The 19,566-nt window shown below is 35.9% G+C and overlaps 1 protein-coding gene across 1 annotated transcript in view; it reads right to left on the bottom strand.

Annotated features, from left to right (window-relative positions):
- Positions 1-3,483: 3,483 nt before the first annotated feature.
- The window catches only part of LOC133334158 (dendritic arbor reduction protein 1), a 50,154-nt gene continuing 34,071 nt past the window's right edge, over positions 3,484-19,566 (bottom strand). Inside the window, exons 3-6 of the mRNA XM_061542455.1 lie at positions 18,324-19,420; positions 17,540-18,179; positions 11,854-11,913; positions 3,484-3,671 (exon numbers count right to left, since the gene is read on the bottom strand). Of these exons, the coding sequence (XP_061398439.1) occupies positions 3,484-3,671; positions 11,854-11,913; positions 17,540-18,179; positions 18,324-19,420 (1,985 nt within the window). The remainder of the gene's footprint in view (positions 3,672-11,853; positions 11,914-17,539; positions 18,180-18,323; positions 19,421-19,566) is intronic.

Here is a 19,566-nt window from a genome sequence, read left to right as displayed (position 1 = left end):
TATTTTTCTGCAATTATTGATTTATCGACGTATGGAACGTATGTATCATGTATATATAAACGTCGAAGAACGTTAAGTTCGTTCGGCCAAACTTTTAAAACCATTTGGAAAATTAAAAAAAACTCCGTTCCGCATTTCTATATTTTATATACAAGTAACAAAGATGTACGAAAATATATTACATAATGTGCCGTTCATCGGGGAAATGCCAAAACGACAAAATTAACAAAATTGAAAATGTTTCCCTTATGAGAAGTTCGGATAACTGAAATTTTTTTAGTTAACCGAACTCCGCTTAAGTGAAAACATCGGATTTTTTCCGTTTCAGTAAAGCGTAGTCGACTGTATCACCACGGCTAAGTAAACATTAGAACCAACCAATCTAAGCTTGAGCTTCTTAATTGCTCAGAAGGCAGTGCTAATGAGCAAAATGATAATTCGGTCACATACATTCATAACTAGCTAACAGTGCGTTGAGATTGTGTTGAATCGAAGTCATTTATATTGTTCCTTAATTATCATATGATCGCGAGCCTTCGCCGCTTTCATGAATAACAAACAATAATTCTGAAACAACCATTAATGTTCGTAATCCGATATTAATATGAGGCGGAGTAGGGGGTGTCCCATGGCCAAATAAAATTGAGAATGAGCGAGTGATTAATCTAATTCAGATTTGAGTTCTGTTGACATTTTTTTAAAGTGTTCTTTTTCCATTTGTGTCTTTTTTCGAAAATATTTATGTACGCGAATGAATATGAAAAGAATGAATATTGGACTTATTCGTTTGGTTACGTTCCGTTCCGTTTATCTATTTGTATTTCACTTTTAAAAATGCGGGTGCCTTATGTTTCATGTCGGAGTGGATGTCTCGAGTGCTTTGCTTTTATTCTGTTGGCCATTTAACGATATTGGCCTTATTTTCCTACATGTTTTCATGTTTACCATGTCCGCTGTTCTTTATTTCTGTTGTTTTTGGTGCATAATAAATGATTTATTATTTTCCTTGGATCCATGGACAATTACAGATTTATTATTGACTTTTCAATAAAATTTAGTTATAGTGGTGAGCCGAACAAAAACATGCAATACCCACTAAAACATGTTTTTTTTTTTTTTTTGGAAAAGGTTAGCCAATAACTCTACTCGGTGGTCCGCGAGTTGTAGTAGATTCACAAATAAGCCAAGAGCTGTGGCGCTTATTTTGTTAATGTTTGTGCTTTGTTAAAGTGCGGTTATAAATATCACATGAAAAGGCGAACATGGCAATAAGTTTTGATTAATTATGTGTGAAGGAAACCAACTACAGAATATTCGTGTAAAACTTCAAAGCAATGGTTGTCCAATTGAATTTTGCGTTTGGATTTGTTTATGGTATTCTTGTAATAAGCAAAAACATTCATGTCTAGCGAAAAATAACAGTGGGTTGCCTTAAACTAATTCTGTTATTGTTTTTGGAAAAACCAATTTTTGAAAATGATTAATCCGAACAAGCAATGCATGCATCAAAAGAAGTTGCTACTATACTTTCCAACAAGGAATCCATCCAAACTCACGAAACATATCAAATTCATTGAGTAGGGAATTGTGATTTCAAATCGTTTGAAAATTCCGGGATGACATAGGCATATACAAAGTTTGCCTATGTCATCTCGGGCCATTTCCGGGAAAAGACCAATCAAAGCCGTAGAATTTGTCTTTTAATTGTACTTTAATAGGTTAAGATACGGAAAAAAGTACAAGAAGGACAATATTCATAATTATTTCTTCTTGTTCTCACCATAAAACACTACTACAAAAAAGTATTAAGCCTGAAGTGTAAAAACATTAATTGTGTTTTATTTATGTCAATATGTCATATTACCGAAACCAAGATAGAGCTTGTAATATTTAAGTTAGAACTTTGAAATATGGTACACACGTGGTCAACACTCCCTGAATAATGTGGCCATTAATAGACATTATCCTTCAGACATATTCAATGGATTTGAAATTAGTATATATAGTTTATGAAACAGTAGTATTTAAACATATTTTAAAATATGCAACAAATAACTCATGTTGTGCGTACATTTCGATTGAGGATATTTTTACATTTATACTTTTGAAAGTTGAATATTGTCGACGGCGACGACGAAAAAATTGTGTATATGTTGAATATATCATTTCTTTTTAATGTACTAATATGTGACGTTAATGCTGAATTTTTAATCAACAATATTCGCTTCAATATTCCCCAAAGAGCTACTTGTAATTATGTATCACTAGCTATTCAATTTTCTAGAATAAATTATCCTAATGCTGATCCCTTAACAAGAATGTCTAAAGATTTTAATAAATTATATAATCTTATTGATTATCCTATCGCGAATCGTGAAACATTGAAAAGTAAAATTGTAATATATTTATAGACAAATAAATAAATAAACATATATGCATGAGACTTGAATAAAATCAAGTGGATATGCTTACAATTGAATGAAGAGAAACATCACGTAAATACGGTGCATCCGGAGTTTGATCTTGAGTACGCATTCGATGTTTTATGTAAAGAAAACACAATTATTTTTGCATTATATTTTAAATACTCTTTTATTTTGTTTTGTGCCAGCACTTTGGTGGATTTTTTAGTTTTTGATTTTGGAATAATTACTTTCGTTTAGATTTTCAGCACAAACAATTCAATATTTGTTTCCTCTGCGATTTTGACAAGTACAATAACTTTAAATAGGTATGGTTCGCATTACAATATTCTATTACATAGCTAGATTTTGTTTAAACATTCATATAAATTACAAGTTTACTATCAACTAATAAGACACTGGTTTTGCATAAAGACACTTGATTTGTGGTCGTAATTGCATTGGAAATACAAAATACTATTAGATCTAGGATATATGAATATCTTTTAATTTAGACTATCATCGAATTTGAGTTGTTTTCTCCATGTTTTCTTTTCTTTTTTCAAAATGCAAATAAAATAAATATGTAAATGTAATTGAATACAACAAAATTAAATGTGTAAATTGTTAACAATACAGATGGAACTAAATGGACGATCATCGTTATGATCATGAAAAATAAGTTAGGAAACACAAGACTGATAAGAACGAAGAATATGAAGGAGTTTTTATGGCAAACGTGTATTTCACAGACAAAAGTGTACGATATACAACTTCTTTAGTTCGATTGGATTTCATTAAAGTGGCAACTCCTAAAAGAGCCGTATCTTTTTATAATTTATAGATAATAAATCTAATCTTAAGTCTAATATTTTTTAATTAACATTAACTAAAGTCCTTTGGATTGTTGGTTTGTTGCTGTTGTTGTTTCCTACATGGGGTGAATACAGATGTATATATTGTAGTAATGTGAGGATTTGTGAACATCATCAGTATGTCTATATATGCATATATCTGTCAAACATCGTGCGCCGTCTCGATGTATGTACATATGTGTGTTTAGGATATTAAGCCTTTTTATTTATTTATTTTTTGGCAAATGTCTTTTCATGTGCAGCGCCAAATGATCGCTACGCGCAAAACTCCGCTCACAGACAATACACTTGAAGGGTTTAGCACCGGTATGTTTGCGATAGTGACGCGTTAACTCATCAGAACGTGCAAATCGCCATTCACACTCCGGCCATTGACATGTATATGGTTTCTCTCCTGAAAAGAACGAAACAAAAAAATATATAAAACAACTTTGAACAAATGTCTATTTTGTTTAAGCTTCAATAGTTATCGTTTGTGTCTTAAATCTAAAATCAATATCAATAATTAATAACCTAATAGATTCATGTTTAATAAACTGCCAATATGTTGAATGCGCTTAATTATTCTGTGTATAGGTATTGTGAATTGTCCCCTACGTCTCTGTTTGTATTTCGCAATATTCCATGAAATGTTTCCTTTTAGCAAATATCAAACATAGACTTTCCATTTGGCGATACCAGATAATCAAATCTGAAGGAAACTGTGAGATTTTGTTTTCCATTGCTTGTTTCGGGATTGTGTTTCTCCCCTGTTACCAATTGAATTTGATTACTATTGTCATAATACTTAACGATGCAAATCAAAACAAATCAAACCAATCATCGCAACTTCCAAGAAAATGTCAAAAATCGACTGTCATTCAGCCGCCAACATAATACAATAACCGAGCCAATCATCAGCCAAATACCCATAAGAAATATGAACGAAAATAAACCAATACAGCAACAAATCAACAACCACCAGACGAACCATTGCCGACAGGCAGCCATCAAATCAATGAACCTTATCTGAGACCAGAATATAACAAACCAACCTAAATATAACTGGTACTTGGTTACGTAGCCCCCGCAATTCCCCGCAACTGAAATTTCGCGTTGCTAGTCGTGGCGGTAACAGCTCTCCGGTGAGATGAAAACAGTACCACCATATTTTGTCTCTAACAAGCCAACGAGAAGCACTGATTAAATCCCAACAAGAAGTTCTTCGGCCCACCAACCTTCCAAACAACATAGAAGCTAGCCTAACACTGGCAACTAAATTTGGCAAAGATATTTTTTGATTGAAGCTAATATGCCGCCTACACATTGTTGAATTTTGTAAACGTTGTGTGTTTAGCTTGAAAATGTACCTTATAATGTGCGACAGGCTTTTAGCTTCAATTTACAGATACACATACACGAAAGACGAAAAGACACCAGGGTAACAACGAAAAGTCTGAGGCAAACAGACGTTTAAATATTGGAGGTAATTTTTACTTCAGTCAATACGAGGAGCGTTATAGAAATTAACCGAACCGAGTTTTCATTGGGGCATTTTCGTATTGTTTTACTAGAAAAGAAAAATTACGGTAAACACATAATACTGTGTAACATGATTTTATTAACTTCATATTTAGTCCTTATAGATCTATTGCAACCTGTCATTCAGTTTGACATTAGTTTTAGGAACAACCATGTCCTTAGAAGCGATTGATGTTGTCAATATTTTAGCATTTATTCTCGAAAGTATGTCTGTCATATAAAATCCTTAAATGGACGCATAATTGCCATTGGAATAACAAATAATAGTACTAATAATGGCAATAACATCATTGTCAACACACATTGCAAAATAAACAAATACATCAACATTTTACACTACCGAAGTGGTGGCTACTGCGTACTACAAATAAGCAGTAGCAAATATCGAATGCTTTATTCGGTATCAACCAGCAGGGCAAACTTATTACGGCAGCCACATTCAGTGTAAATATCTAGAAGTTAACTACTCTCATGTTTTTTTTTTCTACTATTACTATTTTTACTATTCCTGCAAACCATTAGAAATAATAGGGCTAATTTTGTGGCTGCCTTAGTAGAGCAAGATCTGGAAAGGCTCAACTTTCGGTTATTAAGAAAAATGACTATTGATAAGACACAATTACTGTTAAGTGGGCTGCAATTGGGTCTGCATCAGCTGTAGACATTTGCTTCGTGGATCAACCATTCGCAAAGAACTAGCGTCTAGCGTGTTTGGCTTGATTTGGTCGCATGTCTCTTATCCTGTCAATTCGTAAAATATGCGTAGGTGTTGAAAATGTACCCTTAATTGGCGCAAGGCATGAATCATAACATCGTTTAGACGAATGACATGAATGTTACTGTTTGCTTTGTAAGTGTTGAAGCAATTGCAACCCAGTGCTATTAAATACAAAAATAACAACCATGTAATAAATAATTGCTGGAGTTGGTGCAAATGATGTAAATATTATCGAAACATTTGGAAAACCGAAAGATCACTATATGTGTACTAGTATTTCCCGCGAACATTCTTCACATATATGGAGAACAGCTCCATTTTATTTTTAACACAGACTGTATTTTATATAATATCCTTTTGAAATTTATTTGTACTAGTATTCTTTAAAATAATACTTACACGTGTCAGTGCAAAAATTAATTCCAATCCAATTAGAATCAATATTTTTTTTTTTTTTTTTGAAATTTAAGATTAAGCAAGATAAAACACACCACGTTTCCCAGATGTCCCCGATATTTGCAACCATTTAAATACAAATTCCTGAATTTTGTTTATATAACTGATTTTGTTTTTTTTTACAGATTTTTCATTTGTTTTCCGTAAGGCCTTTTTTCTGTCGAAAGAAGTTATTGAGAAACATGCCGAAATGCATATGGTGAACATGAACACACAAATTTTACTCCATCATCATCGCCATTACTGGTGCGATTAGCTAGACACGTATTAGAATTCATTGTAAACCAAACTCTAAGTGGTGGTTTTACAAAATCCTATCCATGTTGCAGTTCGATGTTCTTGTCAATTGCTCCAATGTAGAATCGATCCCATGAACAAGCACTTGCTGACTATTGTTACTGCAATGCTCTCTTTTCGTTTTCCACCTGATACCTGTCGCCAATTGCATGTTGAAGTTGTTGAAGTCCATTATCATTTCGTATTGAGCAGCATTTATTTGTGCTTTTCTGGTTTGCTCCATCGGAGAGATCAGCCGTGGTACATTTGGCAGTTATTAAATGTGAATATTTTATTCACGACTTTACATAGAGATTAGCATTGGACTTGGAATAGGTGGAATAGAACTATTGCCATGACTACTGACAAATTGTTGTTGATGTTGTGTTCGTTTTAATTAAGAAATATTAAAGTGCCGACGGTCGATTGAAATGCACACCAGCGGAACGTGGGAATGTATACAACAGAAAGAATGCATGGAAATGGATTTTATGTGCTCTGCATCAAATGTCGAACAACACATTCGATTCTTTGCTGATCTAATTTACCCTGCATCCAAACTATTACATCCTTCTAAATATCGTCCAAAACTACTTATCAGTTTCTTTCAATTGGAATAAATCGCCATGTATTTCCCCTGTGATCTAATTTTGTGTGGAATTGCATGAATTTAAACCCCAATGCTGGTGGATGATGCCGACATAACATAGATCTTATTGAAATGTTCCTATTTAATTTGATTTATCAACTAAACAATGTTAAGTAGATTGCTTTTATGTTCTACAATATTGTGTGCAGAGTTGTAGCAATTCAAATATTTTTGTTTGTGTAACCATATTTGAAAGTTAATCGGTTAACAGTCCCACCAACCCAGCTATGTGAAAGATTAAGAAAGGGGAACGATTTCTCCAGTAGATTTTGTCATCGTTCAGAGAAAAATACGTCATTATTAACCAAAAGAAAAAAAAAACAAATAACTCAGCTTTGGGACAACGGATTTAATCATCATAACATGACAATTGCCAATAAAAATTTCTACGAATGTTTGTCTGTTTGATGGCTTGGCTTGGCTTTTTTACTGCAACATGCACTTCATATTCATAACAATCAGCATCATCAGCAAACAATCAACACAACGTAGATCAGTTTGTTATGACAGACCATAAAAAGTGTCATAAAAAGTTTATGTCCAACCATATGAGGAGCTGCAAATAAAAACATAAGCTCCGGCTCATATTTCGAGGGTTACTTCCCAAAACACAACCCGACGCTTGGTGTTTCCATTATCATGGCTTGAACAAAACGGCATTGCGGTGAGCTCGACGAGATCACCTTTTTGTTGTTTTAAAAATCGTGCTGGAATTTTAATGTTATTATAAACCTATTATTTTCAATACTTTATTTTGCTGTTGTTGTCGGTATTTAACAACATTGAGCGTACATTTTATTTGTAGTACAAAAACATAAAAATAAGAAAACATTTTAAATATTGGGGCCATCAAAACCTTATTAAGCTCTGCAATCAGCCGGCCAGGCTTAGAGAGAGAGAGAGAGAGTTGATTTGATTAGAAAAATCAAATCAATAGACGAAAATTAAAACAAAACAAAAATTAAATAATTATGTTAGAACTTCCATACATATTTGTATGAAACTGGACACCAGTTTTTAAAATAAATCAGGTTATCACAAGAATATATGGCAACATATGCTACAAGCCCTCATAAGTCAATTGAACAAAAAATTAAGGACATCCAGCAAATACATTTATTTTTATTTTTTTTTTCGTATTTAACTGCCACTGTAGCAGTTCAACGCAACAAATAAATGATATCAGCATTTTTTCTGTAATGAATTAAACCCTCATAAACGAAAACAACCTACATTATCCACTTTTAAAATTGCTGTATTTTATCTTCATCAGATTCGGATACAATAAAAGTCTAAATTGCGATGTATTGTTTGCTATATAATGGAAAAACGTATTGTATGTATATATGTGTGTGTGTTTTTTCATCAATTTACTGACCATTCATACACGTCGTCATGTAATTTGGAGGAGTTGTTCGGACACTCACTCATTCATTCATGCATTCATCACTTAACCTAATTTATAAGAGGTTCTGCTATTGTGCCAACAAAATTCGCCACTGCCACTGCCACTGCCGCCACCATCATTACAACAAAAGAATAACTCCGTGGTGTAACTTAACACAGTGACCCACAAAAGAACTCGTCGTACACCGGCATCCTCAACCAAAACGGCAGCAAAAATGCATTACTTATGCACACAAACAAAAGCAAATCAAGAAGCAAAGAAAGAGCTGAACAATTGTTAACTAAACACGCCAAAGAAAACACCGCTTAAGGATGCTTTGAAAGCGCAGACTTTGTTACCATTCATCTTCGTGGTCTTACAAGGTGTACACCGTACAACATTTGTTTGTAGAACATGGTCAGAGGCTCATTAAACTTTGCAAAGAAGAAGGCACAAAAATACACACACACACAGAAAAAGTCAGATCCACAAAAAGAAAACATAAACACACCGAGAAAGACTTACCATGACCAGAAACCGTATTGGTGGTAGTCCAGAGGAATTTGTGTGGACGACGCTTTGTTTGCCTACAAATGCACAAACATTGCACGAAAGTGGGCAACAGATGGTGAAATCATTGCATCCAATTGTTGGGCGATGTATTTGGTCAGACTTAAGCATTCCTTCATATGCGGGGACATAATGTGGGTGACAGAGACCAAGACATTTAAATATCGTAATGCTAGTGCGAAAAACAAGGTGTTCTCCGTAGGGAAGTTAATCTGAGTAAGGTTTCGAATTGTAGCCAAACAAAGTTTGAGGAGAAATAATTGTTGCAATAATGATAATATCTAAATGTTGTTGTGTCTCATAGCATATCATCCCCACCTCGTTCGCTACATTTAGCCTCTTTTCAGCAAGGCTATTTGATGAAGCAGTAATCTGTTATTTTTGCTGCCGTTTGACTAAATAATTTATCAATTTCAGTTCTATGGGCCGCTATGCCGCCTTCAGTTTTACGCGATCATTCACGAAACGTGATATAAGATTTTGTGGTCATGTTATATAAACACAAAAAACCGTTGTTGATTGTTTAGATTTTCTGGACGTCTTTTGTGGCTTATCTCTGCGTCGTTGCATCACCAGCATCTTCGCAAAGGCTGGGTCCCATAATATCAAGTCAGAAAATGCAGCAATACCAACAAATCTGGTCAAATGTGGATGGGCTGTTGGTACTAAACGAACGGATGTTTGTCGACAAAAACACCCGTGTTATTTGGTGCACAATGTATTGCCTGTAGCAAGGCCTATGCCCACTTCCAAGGGGAAAGGATGCCAGTGCAGAATTAGGCATAGACGAAATGAATGAATGAATATATGCAGTGGCATCGACGGTAGCCAGTTCTGCTGGCCAGTTCTTGTGGTGTTCCACGATCTGACTGTGACTCAGATTACATGCTCCAAAAGTTATTTTGCAATTTTCTGTATGGTAGTTTATGTTGCTCTCTTGTGGCTTTGCTGGCACTTCTTGGGTATCTGCATGCTGTAATTGTCGTTGTACATTTGAAATCGTTTCGTTTCATTCATATATGCCTGATTGCAGAAACAAGCGCACAAATTAATAAAATTAAATTGCAGCATTTATTTTGTTTTCTGTTCAAATAAAATCGTTGTTTCGTGCCTTGTCATTGGTACCATTGCTCATGTAAATGTTGTTTTTGCCTCAATCCTGCAGTTATAATTAATAGTTGGATTCATGTTGATTTATTGCTGCTGATTTTGATGAATAAACAACATTACTTCCTATACAAGAGCATACACGAAGGTAGAGAAATCAGTGAAAATTAGTCGTAGTTTTGGGTGGGGAATTGAGTATTTTCGGACGCATTCACGGATAAAAACGAGCTCACTTACTGTAACTTCCACATATATACGGAAACATCACCTTTCGCTTATGTCCTTGGTAAGTTTCAAAAATACTATTGAAGCCAAAACTATGCAACATTTCATTTCAATTTGGAGAATTTGCCAGTAAGAAATATATTTTCAAAACAATAAAGCTCTCTAGGCTCGTGCGTTTGAAACGATACTCTTTTCCGAGGCATAAACTTTTGACCTTACTTTGATTCGCTTCTATGAACAACAATCGTATGTTTTGAGTGAACTTTGACAGAAGTTGTATAGATTATTTGTTACTGTTGCATTTCAACTGTCACTGTAGTAGCCACAACATTAGCTGACAGTATTGTGGGTTGGCTTATTTTGCAAATATTGTTTAGCCATCCGTTGACATTTAAATAGTTTATGCATAAATGCAATCACAATTATTTCTATCAATGATATGTAGCCTCTCAACATAAATACTCATTTGAGTTAGTATGGCACTTTATCTATGTATGTGTGTGTGTGTGTGTGTGCAAACACTGCAGTTTGATATTTTAACAGTTTATAAATAATGTGTTGGGTATTTTTACACGCCAAAATATATACGCGGTTGTCTGAAATCCGAATAGCTACGATACATTGGTATCTCCAAAAATTATGTTGTGAAAAAATATTTGGGTGTAAACTGCCAAAATCAAAGAAATAACGAAAACTTATTGCAATTTATGCAAATAAGTGAAAATGTCAGAATATTTTTCTTAATCATCTCGTGTCGAACAGTGTCAATTGAATAATAAAATAATGGAAGTTGACACAAAGTGCACGAAAATTCCGCCAAGAACTATTCGATTAAGACAGTATCTTCATGAAAATGTTAAATGCTACAATGGTAAGATAATAGCATGGTATAAAAAGTCTTTACAAGTTTATAAATAAATTCGAACTGACAACAAAACTTAAGTATATATCATAAAAGAATTCTCACACAAGTTTTAAAATCCGTCATAAATTACATGATACCTTCGGTTTGCAACATTTGGTGACATTTACAAATACCTTGATCGCCCAAAATTGTTTCATATAAGTATAATAAAAAAATCTTACCCAAACGTAAGGTATATATATATATATATATATATATCTATAAAATTAGGCAATTAAAAGAAAAATAAACATGAACAGTACAAATGTACTACTGATTTCTTACATAATATTTATGTTATATTTTTTAATGACAAATCGAAAGACTTAAGACACAAACGCGTATTATATACACCTAAGTCTGTTTTTACACGGTCTTTTTGTACACGGTTTTGATATAACACGACGATTTCATTCCATTTAGCACGATTTGAAATTTTATGTACTTATTTTTTTTTTAATTTAATTTTTGCGAAGTATGATCATATCACAAAAAATTATTTATGAAAGAAAAAAGTCTAAAACAATCGATAGTATAACACTAGCTTAAAGATTTAAGTGAATTCCCCTTTAGCGCGTACACACAATTTTTACTGGTCAAAGCAAATGTGAATATCACCAATTTAGGGGAATTCCCTTTATGTATAAGATCAATGTCTTTTTTTACACGGCTTCTTCTGGAACCAATCTACCGTGTAAAAACAGACTTAGGTGTAGTTAATTTAAAGTGCTGTTTGAAAACATATAAATCAGAAATTACTCACCTGTATGTATCCTTTGGTGTGCTTTTAAATGTGAACTTTTGGTATAAACTTTTGTACAACCTGCCAAAAAGAGACAAGAAAACAAAGGAATCAATATTAGAAAGGTTAACAAGCAAAACAATTTGAAACGAGCATAATGGAATAGGAATTGGAATATCAAATTATAAATTAAATAAAAAAACACATTTCCATTTCTAATAATAATTGTAATAGCAATACATATATAACCACAATAACACGACTCTTGTGGCATCACTGCCGTTCTTCTCGCCACCCCTGGCTTGTTTCATTAAAAGAGTACCGATAATTGTAATTGGAAATTGAAGTATTTCTGGTTGTCTTGTGCTTTGTGTTGTGTTGATACTGACAGACGAAATACTCTCGGAATTGCCCACCTTATTTGTGGTAAATTGCAATTTAGTTTCAGCCATGACGTCGTGTGCAGAATACACCTGTGTGTGTGTTTGTTGCATGTTATTTGAATGTTGGCAACCTGTTGCTTGTCGTGTTTTGTGTGTTCACCAAGGGGAAGCCAACACTAATCGAGAGGCATGCACGTCAAATCGAACTCATACAGCAAACCTCGATGGCTGCTGGTACGAGTAAGTCTTATATTATTATGTTTTTGTGTGTTTCTAAATAGTGATCACATGGTCAGGTATTTGGGGTTTGTTTTCTTGTGCTGATTTGACTTTAACATTTTTGCTTGGTTTGCATCTTGATATGGTTAATATTGGAAATATTAGTTAGTGGTGGCTGCAGCCACTCGGCATGGTGAACAACAAACTACAAATATTATTTGAATGCAAGCATTACATTTTTGGCTTAAATAACACAAATTAAGGTTGTTTATTGGGTCAATTGGATATTGAGAAAATCCAAGACAAATATGTACAGCAGCAGAATAAGGCAAATTGTGTAGTTAGTTAGCCAAAGCAGTGTTCCAGTAACAGGTGACTTCGAACCAGAGGTTTAAGTTTGGTTTTCTACGCGACGTACTAGTCCTAAGTATGCTATATTTTATTTTCGAATTGAAATATTTTAAATCCAAGTGACATGTAAAATACATATCTTATCCAATTTGAATGGACTTTCGCCAATATCCATTGGATTTGGTATCATTTCCATATGTGGTGTCAACGATGCTGGATTCCTTTGTGCCTACTTTGGCACCTCATTGCTTTAATCTCCGACAAAGTAGGAAAAAACGAAACCAACTAACTAGCACACATCTCCTCGCATGCAATGGAGCAAATAAACAAACAATCGGACAATGATTTGTGCCTCTCTGTGTTCAAAATAAAATGAACGTGCTACGCATCCATGATCTGCTTCCCCAGTTTATGTCTACAAAACGTTTGTGTGTGCGTGTGTGTGTGTGTGTTTTTTAATTTGACTTCTTCGAAGACAGGCATTGTTAATACACTTGTTTGGTTCATACTTTATAGGCACGTTACATTTACAGAATAGACATAAATGACAGAGAGAACGAAGGTGTTTGTCGACTCCGTAGATATGCTACACACGACAAGCAATGGATGATAGGGTAGCCGTAGCGGAGAACTATCATCTAACCAAAATTCTATTTGTTAATTTTGTGGGTTACAATTGTACTTTATCGATTGCTGACAGGGATCATTTGGTAAGAAAAAGGCTTCTTTACCGTCGGGCAAAAGCAATGCGTTCGGCATACGAATAGTTTGCAGGTCCTAAGAACTTACAATCATATTTTGCGTAATATTGTCATTTAATTAAGGATCAAATACAAATACATGCTCGCATTTTGATTCGAATCAATTTGAAATCACCCCCAGCAGGCTAAACTGAACATTTATTAACTCAATTATGATTGTAAGGAGTCGGTTGACGACGACAATGCATTTGCTATTCTGTTGTATGGATTTAGCCATATATGTGAGTTTAGTCAGTAGTCTCTATTGTCAATATGGTCTGTCGCCTGTCTTGTCTGAACCAAGAAAATGCATTCCTCACTACCACCACCGTAAACCACCAACCCACTATTGATGGGAGATTTTGTTCGTCGGACTGTCAATGGCAATTGCACGTACAAAATATTTGAAATGTCGACTTCAGTTTACTGTTTTTTTCTTCTTCTTCTATCATGTTGTTGTTGTTGTTGTAATTTTTCTTTCTATATTTAACATTACAATACCCGGTTAATAATACCGTAAGAATCTGACCAAGAAGACAAAGCTATTTTAAGTTAGATCAGCCAGCGGTCGCTCGAAGAGCCGAATGGACAAACATTGGACGGACTTGTGTACACTTGGACAGACTCGCGGACACTTTGGTACGCATGAAAGCTGATATTTTTTCTGTACGGATTGCTGTGTGAGGTATGATGTTATTAGGTGTGTCTGGTTACTTTCCCTGCAGGAATTGTCCAGTAACTTCTTTCTGAGAGAGTAAGGTAGTTTTATTCTCTTTTGCAAGAAAAATGCGAAAAGTAAACAGACGGCATCCCTGCAGAAGCTTGCAACTAATCAGCTGATTTGTCAAAACAAACCAATTTGTCCGCCATTATAAAGAATTAAAAGAAAGAAAACACAACCAGTTTAACAAGTTTTTGAGCTATATTTTGTACCATTCCTACTTTTCACACAGAAATGTAAAAAAATAAGTTGGAAACCATCATAACTACCTTTCTGCATATCCAAATCCATATTTGGGCTTAATAATTTACTGCCACTGGCTACAGAGACACACTGATCTTCTTCCGTCATTTTTCTAAAAATGCTGGAAATAGTCTTTTATTTTCCTATTACATATTAATACTTACGTTTTTCTCGTTTTGTAAAGTTTTTCTCCAAAAACAATTAGTCTTGCTAATTCCAAAAAAAATTATTTTCAAATTGAAAGCACAAAAATAAATAAACAAACAATAGAAAACATCTGATTGAATGTCGATGTATGAGAAGAAGAAGAGTTGCAAGAGATTGCAAGAAGAAATTTTTCCAGCAAGAATTTGCAAACTCTCACTGAAAGAACTGTCAAAATTTCTCTCTCCAACCGCTCTCTTTTGCAGAACTTTTGGGTTAACAGACGACTTCCAGTAACAATTTGTAACAATTGTTACAAACTTTAGGGTAACCAGACACACCTATTGTCGCGACTGCTACGACTTCTACATTTCAAACACAGCGTATTTGTTTTGAATTGTTGTTGCAGTGTATTCACAGCACTCATTGCGGTCGTGTGCATGTGTATGTGTAAGTGTATTGTTTTTTCTTCTGGTTTTCCTTACAATGCATTTCAGATGTCAATCTATAATCTTAACAATCTGATGCGTGCATTTATGTCATAATAACTTCATTTGGTAGCTAAGTGAATGAGTTGTGCTTCGGGTAGCACGAACGACAGACACGCTTGCACACAGCCAAATGAACAATCATACAGACAGAAGGACGGACGGACTGACTGTCTGTCTGACGAACTGAGAGGCACAGACTAGATATGCTGTGTCTACTTTACCGGCATTATGTGCCAAAATTGGAATACAAACGTGTCACATGTGCTCTGAAGACAATCATTTAGCCAATTTCAGCACAAGCCTCCGACGGCGTCCTCGTTTATGGTTTGTTTTCATAGTTATCGTTGAACTTGTCGGCTAGCAAAGGTGGAGGTGGTTGTTGTAATATGATGTTTTCCAAAGCAGCATTCTCCAATCAGACAATAATACGAGTACATATGATGATACAATTCATTCCCGTTCGTACAGGATGTACACCATTTGTTAAGTATTTACATTTTTTATATTTTACTCGATTCATCAAAACTCAATAATGACATTTGTTGAATTGCGAAAATATGGTATGTCTAATTTTCATCGTATAAATAATAATTACAGTTTTAAGGGTAAGTGGCCTCTTTAAATCGAAGGATAATTGTCCAAACGTAATTATCGACGGTTTAAATAAAAATAAACGTTACTACATTGTTGCTGCTGCAACCAAAAGTAATATTAAATTAGTATTAATCAACAAAATTCTTCACTTAGTCCATTTACTTGACCTAATTGGACAAACATTTTAAAATCACACTCACACACACACCGCTTGTTTTACAATCCTGGCACAAAAACGATTTTGACATTGTGTGCTTTGTTGCTGTCATGTGTAACATGCACAATTTTGTCCAAAACCATTGAAAGCCCATGGATGTCTCCTAACTTTAGTCTCATCGACGAGTCGTTGTTTCATAGACGTAGTCGATGTCCCACCGTAAGACCGTAAGTTGTATAACATGACATTAATGCAGAAAATCAACTTTTTTCTGGTCACCCCATTCGATTGTCTCCTGTGCACAGCCAGTCTTAGAGGTGTAAGCAGCACATAAGCAGCATGTATGTATGAGCGTACATATTACTTTTTTGTTGCTCCTCAACTTGTTGCCACATCAAAACAACAAGACAAACAAACGGCCAAAACTAGGTGATCTGAGGCACTGATTGGACACACATAAACATGCAACACGAGCAGAAATGACAACACCACACCGAACACACAAAACAATGAAGAAAGAACCGACAGCAGGACAGGCAGATTTTCGAAACATAACATGTGACAAATGAAACAAACTAGCAAGTAGGGAGCGGGCAGCAGTGCAGTGCGGAGTCACCTATCAACATTTTAAAGTGTTGCAAAACGGAGAAAAACCTAACACTTGAACAAGAGCAACATTGGGTGGGTGTAAACCCATAACTCTTGGCTGCAAGATCGCCTTAAGATTTATGGTAAATGTATGCATTTGCTTTGTTTTTGCTATCGCTATTGTTGTAGTTGTTGTGTATTTTTCCCCAATTCATTTAGGCATTTCTGCCTTTTGGGGGCTATGTCTGTCTGTAGCGTGTGACATTTTTTCGCCTAAACATTTAATCAATTATCATTTAAGTGGTAATTACTTAACACAGTACGGCTAACGGAGCGGCACAGTTGTGTTGTTGCTGCAGCTTAGAGCGGCTTTTGTAGTGCTGTCGTTTCTGCAACCTTTTATGGTCAACGCCACCAAGTGCGTGCTTTGCACAACACAATAATTAATTATTTAATGCCGAACAAATATGGCAAAAATGTATTAATTAGTATCGCATTATGGTCAAAGTTATGTACGGCTCCGACATAAATAATATTTGCTGTGAAAATTGACAAAGGAAAACAACAACGGCAAACAAGCTAAATATTTAGCCAGCCAATTGTCGGACAAGAGTGAATCCAATGTGAATTCTTTATAAGGAAAGCCACTGAGGGTAATTTCCCACGCTTGGTGGATAAGGTACAGGGGTAGGGTAGCCACTGCAAGATGTACATATGTACATATGCCGGTCAATCAATGCTTTTGGTTTGATTAGAAAATAATCAGTTCACCAAAACATGATGTGGGAAATAATCGCTGGACTGAACCCAATTAATATATTTCCGTATAGAAAATTATATTTCTGTTGGTAAAGTTTTGTAATCAGATTTGAACTTGAATTTGAACTATTTCAAATATATTATTAACATTAAACATTTCTTCGACATGTTCATATATTGAAGACTATTTCCTTTATTCATACGATTATTATCTGAGAGCCAGACAGGTATATGCTACGTTATGGTTTGGCTTACCCCATGCGAAACCCTAGATTGTTTGGCATGCTCGTTACACACCAAAGGCGCTCTTTACTTACCCACATAATCACAGTGATGAATTCGACGTTTTTCCAATTCCGGATTATTCCGACGATTATAGCGTACAGTTCGCACTGTTGGCACCATGAGATTGGCCAAGTGAGCAGGTGTCGTCGGCGCAGAAGTGCCGCCTCTTGTCGCCGAACTGTTCTGTGTCGTATTTGATGGTGTTGAATGATTGGTCGCACTGCCACTGGCAGACGACGATGTAGCACTATTGCTATGACCCAATGTAGTTAGTGTACGTCCCGGACTCAGTAGGTGACCAGTAGAGGTAGCCGCTATTGAACCGGAATTTAGATTTACCAGCTGGGGACAAATTGAAGAAAGTGGATGGCCCTGCTGTTGCTGTAGGTGTTGGTAAGGCGGAGGAGGTGTACTACGTCGAGCTTGTTGCTGATTGGCGGCAGCATGTGCTGCGGCCGCCATTGAGCTACCCGGACTTCCGGGATCAGAACTGGGAGGTGTTAGAGGTGATACGAACATATGCCGGGCATTGCTATTGGAGCTGTTGCTGCTGTGGCCGGTTTGCGATTGCGTTACAGGCACCGAAGCTGGTGGACATAGTTGAAGATTTGGCATGGCGTTGTGCGGTGTTGGCGGAGGGGCTGCCGGTATTTGGTATTTGCCATGAAACGACTGTAAAATATCAGATAAAAAGCAAAACATATTCAGATCCGTTACAAATATATATTCTGTTTTATCAGCTGCTATATTTATGCATGTAAATATGACAAGAGGAATGTAATTTAATCATATTGGCAAATTGCAATCGCTACTCACCTGACTGCTGCTGTGCCACGGGTATGGGGTGTTGGTGCTGGAATAATTATTGCCATTGTTGTTGCTGCTATGACTACCATTATTCAGGCTTTTCAAATTTTGCAATGGTGGCGGGGCGTTTGTTATTGTACCATGCACACCCTGTTGATGATGATTATGTTGGTGTTGACTCTGCGGATAATTGTGATGGGGTTGATGTGGATGCTGGTGCTGTTGATTCGGCTGTATATGGGGATGATGTTGAGCTGACGCCGCTATACTTAGGCCATCATTTACGTAGCCGTGGCCGTGGCCATACTGCGCTTGATACGTAGCCAAGGGATCTGGCGTACCATTCAATGACAGAAGATTGGTGTTTACCTCACTGCTGTTGTTGGCACCTACTCCTATTTCGGCATTGTGACTGCTCGCCGCACTACTACATCGATTGGATTGATTTGGACTATTGCTATTGCTGTGGAGCAGAGGATGTTGTTGTTGGTGTTGGGCCGTGGACTGTTGAAGTTGTGACAGAGGCTGGTGGGTTCCGGGAAAGAGGCCAACTAAATGATGGTGTGTCTCGTCCGCTAAACTAGGATGGTGTTGGTATAAATGTTGTGATTGCTGTAAATGGTGCAACTGTTGCTGATGCTGTAATGGTGGCTGATGTTCCGTTGCCATGGCACTGTCATATCCATGCTGCGGATAGTAGTGTTGTGTGGGTGTTGTCGGGTGCTGTTGTTGCATTGTCAGACTGCTCGATACATTCTCCTTTTTAATATCCAGGGGACTGAGCACCGGCGTGGATAAAGTTTCGAGTAAAGGGTCATCCATTGCTTCAATTTTAACCTGCGGCAGCAGAGTATTGGCCTCGACTGCTATCGATGGAGTTGTGGGAGTACTGGCATGTTGATGGTGATGATGATGTCGTTCATGAGAAATGCTATTCAGTTGGTGCGCTGTTTGTTGGGCGTTTGTCGTTGTTGAGCCTAAAATCGGAGCATTAACAGGATCGATATTTTGTATTGAGCTTGCTATTTCTTCCCATAGGGCAGGACGTCCATATGGATCATCGATGTTATGATACATATTACAGGTAGCCTCTTTATTTTTGGTATCTAAAATATGATTAGATAATAAAGATTGTGTCAATTAAAAACTAGAAACAAGAGGTGGCGATGTTGAACAGAACAGCGTAAATGATGTGTTTTTTTATTCGTCTTGAGTGAAAGAACGGCAATTCAAAATATTAACAAAATATCAT

This window comes from Musca vetustissima, unplaced genomic scaffold, assembly GCF_032173495.1.
Source record: "Musca vetustissima isolate MV318-11 ecotype Yass unplaced genomic scaffold, APGP_CSIRO_Mvet_v1 utg3141, whole genome shotgun sequence".
Classification (NCBI taxonomy): Eukaryota; Metazoa; Arthropoda; class Insecta; order Diptera; family Muscidae; genus Musca; species Musca vetustissima.
This window is presented reverse-complemented; position numbering and strand designations above follow the sequence as displayed.